General features: G+C 43.1%; 1 protein-coding gene across 1 annotated transcript; it reads right to left on the bottom strand.

Annotated features, from left to right (window-relative positions):
- Positions 1-1,964: 1,964 nt before the first annotated feature.
- LOC133020548 (phospholipase A2-like) lies at positions 1,965-3,697 on the bottom strand. The gene is made up of 4 exons (XM_061087187.1): positions 3,551-3,697; positions 3,333-3,466; positions 2,593-3,245; positions 1,965-2,505 (listed from the first exon to the last, which is right to left on the bottom strand). The coding sequence occupies exons 1-3, from the start codon at positions 3,655-3,657 to the stop codon at positions 3,127-3,129; spliced, it is 360 nt and encodes a 119-aa protein (XP_060943170.1). The 5' UTR covers positions 3,658-3,697; the 3' UTR covers positions 1,965-2,505; positions 2,593-3,126.
- Between the last annotated feature and the right edge of the window lie 2,945 nt (positions 3,698-6,642).

Below are 6,642 nucleotides of genomic sequence, written 5' to 3'. Positions count from 1 at the left end.
CGACATAGGGTTGCACCCCTCACAGTGCATGGGATCCGAGATTCAAACACGAACCAACATCGTTCAGCAGCTCAGCGACCACACAGCGATGTTAGTGAGAGAGAGGATTCACACTATGGGCCTTTCTACTCTTCATTTGTAAAAGTGTGATTTCTTACAGTAACCAGTGTATTGTGATGTATTATATATCTGAAGAAAAAGAGACATTTAAAAATAAAATAAAATTTACCACTACATAAAGTGGGTTTCTAATTCTTGAAGACATATTTTGTTCTTCCTTCCTCCTCCACTGGTCTTCCTTCCTTATTTTTTCAAAAACAATATCCGTTTTCCGTTTCCTTTTCCATCTCATATCAAATATTTGAGCAGGGGCGGCTCCTGGCATAGGCGATATAGGCGGTTGCCTAGGGCGCAAAATGCCGAGACGGCGGCACAAGAGACTGATTTATCATGACGTGACACAGGCAATATAAACCAATACATTCACGTCACAACATCATCTTCTAAACCCGGGGACGCACCGGAGATAGAAGCGTCGCGAAGCGCCACGAAAGCTGTCCGCTTCCTTTCCGCGCCCATGTTAAATAATTGGGCTGTTCGCACCGGCAGCGTCGTGCCGCGGCCGCTCGCAATCTGCAGCGATGGTTTCAAGGTCTGTTCTATTTTTTTTCGGTCGCCGTGAGCAAATCGGGCCGGAAAACACACTGAAAATTGATATATTTTAAACGATATAAGTGATATATTATATACATGATTAAATATACATCCCATACTTTCGATTTCTCCGCTGTTCTCCTGGAGTTTAATTTCCTTTTATTGCCGCCACATGATGAAATTTCCCCATCTTCAATTATGTACTTAATCCACACATTTGTCAGTTGAAACACAGAAACACACAAGCACATACTCTCTTGTGTGTGTGTGTGGGGGGGGGGGGCGGGGCGTGTTAGACTGGTAATAGTCGAAGATGAGTCAAAAAAGGATAAAATTATCAGGTGCACGATTCAGAAAGGGCAGCAAAGTAGGGGAGGAGGAGAAAGAACAATATAGAGGTAGAATCACCCGATTGTGGACATCATAAATGTTTATTTTGTCGACATGACATGATATGCTGTCAGTACAGCTGATTTCAGACTTTTTATATTTTTATTATTTTTTATAGCTTACAATTTTGTCTGCCTGTGTGTGAATCTGTATACAGTCCAAAAGTTATTGGGAATGCATGACAATTTGTGTGCGTATGTTGGGGGGGCGCCATTCTGAAATCCCGCCTAGGGCGCCAACATTCCCTGTATTTGAGCTACAATTTCCCATCTCCAGTTAATAAACGTCATTATTTGCTTTCTTCCATTCGTTCTGTTGTATCAAGAAACCTCAGATAAAAGGGTCACTTTCGGAAATATACTGAACAGATACTTTTCATTTTGTTGAGAGCGGCTGCGACATTATACAGAGAAATAATTACTGCAAATAGGTTTGTTCTGAAAAACAACTTCTATTAAGTTATTAATTCCAGTTTTGCTGCAAAAACGGGAGATTAATACATGAGTGTGGTTGATTGTTCTCATGCAGGTTTCATAGAAAATATTTACTAAAAAGTAATGTATGTACGTTTGTATTCCACTTAATCGTGAGTCAGGTCATTAAAAGAAGCTGCATTACTCTGTTTCTTTACTTTTCCTTTTTAGGTGAAAAAGTTTTTATATTTTTTCAGCTTATATATATAATCATATAAAGCAAAGAAAGTTTAGACCATGATAACATAATAATTTGCTCTGGTTTTGGTTTCAACTACGTCGTCTTGGTCCAAACTAGCAATGTGCTCGGACACTTGACTGAAATGGCAACGGACCACAACACTGCAACTATATTAAGATGACACCATCAACCAAGGTAAAAAATTATATATAACCGAATACTTCACAAAAAATACAAAAAATCTATAAATTCACACACACAAACTGAATCATTTTTATCTTCTTTATTGAGTACTGCAAGCATTTGTATAATTTGATAAATTGCCAATATTAAAGTCTACAGTCTGTAAACTACTTTCAGCAAGCAAGGGAAGAAAGAGCTACATGAGAGCGCCCTCTATTGGAAACCTGAGTTAGGATTATACCTGTGAATAACCGTGCATCAGTTAATGAGAGATGCAGATCTACTGGTGTTTCTGGTCAGGATACAGATCCACAGCTAACAATAGAGACGCAGCAAAGAGAAAGAAGGAGAAAAGAAAACCATGACCTTGAGAATGTGACAGTACAAAGTCAGTGTGAGTATTTCAATGAGCGGACGAAACAAGCTGCTGCCGCTCCTGACAGATCAGTGATGGGTGTGTCGTGTGTGGGAGTGGATCCTGCGTTCGATTAACTGCAGAAGTCTTCTACTGACATCGTTCTTGGGGCCAGTGCCTGTGCGCTTTGTTTTAAGTCGATTTGGCGAAACACTCGGCAGCCTTCCTGTCACACTCGCAGATGAACATCTCACATACGCTGTTGTTCTCTGAGGAGGAGAAAGTACACAAGGTGGTTAGGAGGTGATTTCTTCTTCTTTAATAACCTCACGCTCTTGTCGTCTCGGGGCACTCACCGCCACAGTTGATCATCTCGACACAGGGTCGCACCCCTCACACTGAACAGGATCTGAAATACAAACACAAACCAAAATTCCAGAGAAAAACTCCTACGTGCTTAATTTTTCTATGAAGTCATAGTTCAGCTGTTGGCTGGCAATGAAATGCTGTGACTCAAGCATTTTATTGCCAGCGACTGCTTAATGTTATCTCTGTGCATTTGAGACATTTAAAAATAAAATTATGTATAAGATAAAATAAAGTGGGTTTCTTCACTGTCTGGTTCATCAGAGATTAGTCCAAACATCTCATCGCCTTCTGCAAATAAACAGTGTTGATAGAAGCTGACAAAACACATGACTCAAACTGCACACGGATTTGAACTGTGACAGGATCTTTAATACAAATATCTCTCAAAATGGAAAATGTGCATGAACCAGCACGAGTCAAAATTCCAACAACACATTTAATTTAATGACACAGCAATTTATCTGAATGTCGAGCATCTTCTGTGGGAGTGGATCCTGCGTTTGATTAACTGCAGAGGTCTTCTACTGACATCGCTCGCTGGGCAGTCGCTTGTTCTCTGGGTTATAAGGCGATGTGGCGAAACACTCTGCAGCCTTCCTGTCACACTTGCAGATGAACATCTCACATGCGTCGTTGTTGTCTGAGGAGGAGAAAGTGCACAAGGTGGTTAGGAGGTTATTTATTCTTCGTTAATAACCTCATGCTCTTGTCGTCTCGGTGCACTCACCGTCACAGGTGAACGTCTTGCTCACAGTGTCACAGCTGTAGTCGTAGATCTCGGTGTAAGGGTTGTCGAAGAAAGGCAAGCATTGGTCGTGGTCCTTGGCCTCACGGTAACACTTGTCGTGCACTTGGCAGCACCTGCAGGTTTGACAACACAAGTGTTTAGACAGGGCGAAAAGCCGTTTGTATGATATGATAGAGAGAGAGTGAATGAATCACAACCTGTCCAGCTCGTCCACAGGCGTGCCAGAGCCGCCATATCCACAGTAGCAGCCATAGTCATAGTAGTCCAAAACCGGTGAGCTGTCGGGCACCAGGCACTGGATCATTTGCCTGAACTGGAGGATCGACCTCCTTTGGATTGGTGCCTTTGGACCACACCAAGCTGGAAGGATGAGAAATCTGGTTATACAGGACTAGAAGGAGCATCAACCGCCGCACATGCAAATCAATCACAAATACTGTATTTATCCACAAGGGAGATGGGGGGGTGAAGCTTTCTGTGAAGTTGTACTCACCCACAGAGAGTTCGGCGACCAAGAGAAACAGAGTTCGGAGGGCGTTCATCCTGTGAGTCAAGACCTTCAGACACAGCTCCTGCTCAAAGTTCAGGTCCTCCTTATATATCGGGCATCAGGCCTCTGGGGACCCGCCCCTTCACCTGTTCATACGACATAGGGTTGCACCCCTCACAGTGCATGGGATCCGAGATTCAAACACGAACCAACATCGTTCAGCAGCTCAGTGACCACACAGCGATGTTAGTGAGAGAGAGGATTCACACTATGGGCCTTTCTACTCTTCATTTGTAAAAGTGTGATTTCTTACAGTAACCAGTGTATTGTGATGTATTATAACTGAAGAAAAAGAGACATTTAAAAATAAAATAAAATGTACCATTACATAAAGTGGGTTTCTAATTCTTGAAGACATATTTTGTTCTTCCTTCCTCCTCCACTGGTCTTCTTTCCTTATTTTTTCAAAAACAATATCCATTTTCCGTTTCTTCTTCCATCTCATATCAAATATTTGAGATACAATTTCCCATCTCCAGTTAATAAACGTCATTATTTGCTTTCTTCCATTCGTTCTGCTGTATCAAGAAACCTCAGATAAAAGGGTCACTTTCCTAAATATACTGAACAGATACTTTTCATTTTGTTGAGAGCTGCTGCAACATTATACAGAGAAATAATTACTGCAAATAGGTTTGTTCTGAAAAACAACTTCTATTAAGTTATTAAACCAGTTTTGCTGCAAAAACGGGAGATTAATACACGAGTGTGGTTGATTGTTCTCATCCAGGTTTCATTGGAAATATTAGGAAAAAGTAGTGTATGTACGTTTGTATTAAACTTAATCGTGAGTCAGGTCACTGTTGACTGTTACACCCAAACATAAACACGTGACAAATACATATTGATGTTTCAAGTAATAATTTCAGTCCTTCAGATCATTAACCAGGGGTTTGCAACCTGTACTATCAAAAGAGCCGTTTGCCCCCTCTACCCCCAAATCAAATTGTCTGGACCCGCAAAACATATTTGAAAACACAGCTTATAACGTTTATATATAGTTCTACTATATATATTATGTTGGGGAAGGCCCAGTGACCTGACTTAGAACAAAGGCTCGTAAAACTTGGGACTCGCCTCAGGAGACCCCTTACATTTAAAAATCCAGCATGGAGCTCTTATCTCCATGTGGCAGAAGATCACTTCCTGGGTCCCCCACTGTAAACCGCACCTTGGGGCCAAATTCTGATAGTTAATTGGCCGGGGGCCACACTGACCCCTGACCCCTCCTCCCAGGGGGGAGTCACCTGGAACATGACTTAAATAGGCTGAGCTCACAGAAACATCTCTCTTTTCCTCCGATGCTGACGTCGCCACTAGACCCCCCCCCCCCCGGGGGTCTTCCTAGTCGACCCAGTAAGCTAATGGAGGCGATAAGACGTTTGTTTTATTCATTTCATTCATTTATTCTTTTATCTTAGTCGACGTTTTTATTTTGAAAAGGACTTTTCCTGTTTTAACTTGGAAAGACCAAACAGGAAATTGCTCGCTGGACGATCTCAGACTGTTTCATTTTCCCCACGGACTTTACTTTTGTTTTTCCAACGATCTACAAACGGCTTCAAACCAGCCGTCCCCTGCAGACGCGCGAGATTCATTCCGCTGACGAGCACGAGCTCCACATCCCTGAAGAAGAAGGACGACGTTCATCCCGTCACGGAGCACGAGGAAATCCGCTCCTTGTCCGGTCCAGCGGCCGAGCCCGGAGCTCCGCTCGTGAGAGAGACCACGTGATTCACTGGCCCCCGACACATTCGCGCAGACGCGCAGGCACATCGCGAGGGTTGTACAGTAAGAGACTTGATTATCTGGGCAGATACGTAGCATATTGTTTAATATTTGATTGTATTTGTTGCGAGACCGCTGAGTCTCATTGTTTAACCGGCTACTATGAGCCGCTACTTCCGGTTCATTTCCGGGTTTTGTGTTAGTGGTTGAGCGCCGCGAGGAAAGCCTCCAGCCACGCTGTTAACGTCTGTGTTAGTCTGCAGTGAGTTTACCGATCAGAACCTCGGCCCACAACGCTTGCTTGAGGGCTGAGGGGTGAATCACTGTTAATCTATCTCTGGCGTGTTTTTAAGAGCTTCTTTGAACTCTCCTTGCATGCCTTCTCTCTCTCTCTCCTTCTAAACCGACCTATACACCCGTTCCGATCTGTATTTAGAATACAGTTCATGTCACATAGTTAAATCTATGCTTAGAGAGGCTGAACACATCTAGAAAACCATTCGGCCCCCAAAGCCAAGCAGAGATAAGAATTCTCTGTCTAAAATTTCCTTTGTGTAATTCATGTGACGACCACCAGTGTGAGCTCCGGCCACATGGTGTCATTAACATAGACTCCATCTTGAATAACGCAAGTTAACCCACCATTTTGAGTCTATTATTGCCACGCCTCCGCTCTCTCTCTCCTCCCATCCTGGCTCTAAATTCATAACGGCTCCGCCATCTTGTTTTGTAGTCAATCCGCCATTTTGAGAGTTTTTAGGCCTTGATTCCACGAATCATGATCGGCCTCCATCTTAGATGTGATGTCACTACGCGTCATCGCCACGCCCCTTCTTTTTCTCTCTCTCTCGCACACACACACACACACACACACACACACACACACACACACACATACACACACACACACACACACATTGATAGACACAGACAGATACACACACACAGAGACACATAGATGGACCAGAGGTTACATGCGTGTTCTAAATTGTGATAAGCTGCTGTTGTTAT

This window comes from Limanda limanda, chromosome 1 (assembly GCF_963576545.1).
Source record: "Limanda limanda chromosome 1, fLimLim1.1, whole genome shotgun sequence".
Classification (NCBI taxonomy): domain Eukaryota; kingdom Metazoa; phylum Chordata; class Actinopteri; order Pleuronectiformes; family Pleuronectidae; genus Limanda; species Limanda limanda.
This window is presented reverse-complemented; position numbering and strand designations above follow the sequence as displayed.

What these genes read in the sequence shown, in the direction of transcription:
- LOC133020548 (XM_061087187.1), bottom strand. Translation starts at nt 3,657, where the DNA reads ATGATCCAGTGCCTGGTGCCCGACAGCTCACCGGTTTTGGACTACTAT. An exon ending in CCTGTGGACGAGCTGGACAG is followed by an intron (nt 3,467 to 3,550) that starts GTTGTGATTCAT and finishes TCAAACCTGCAG; the next exon opens with GTGCTGCCAAGTGCACGACA. An exon ending in CAAGACGTTCACCTGTGACG is followed by an intron (nt 3,246 to 3,332) that starts GTGAGTGCACCG and finishes TCTCCTCCTCAG; the next exon opens with ACAACAACGACGCATGTGAG.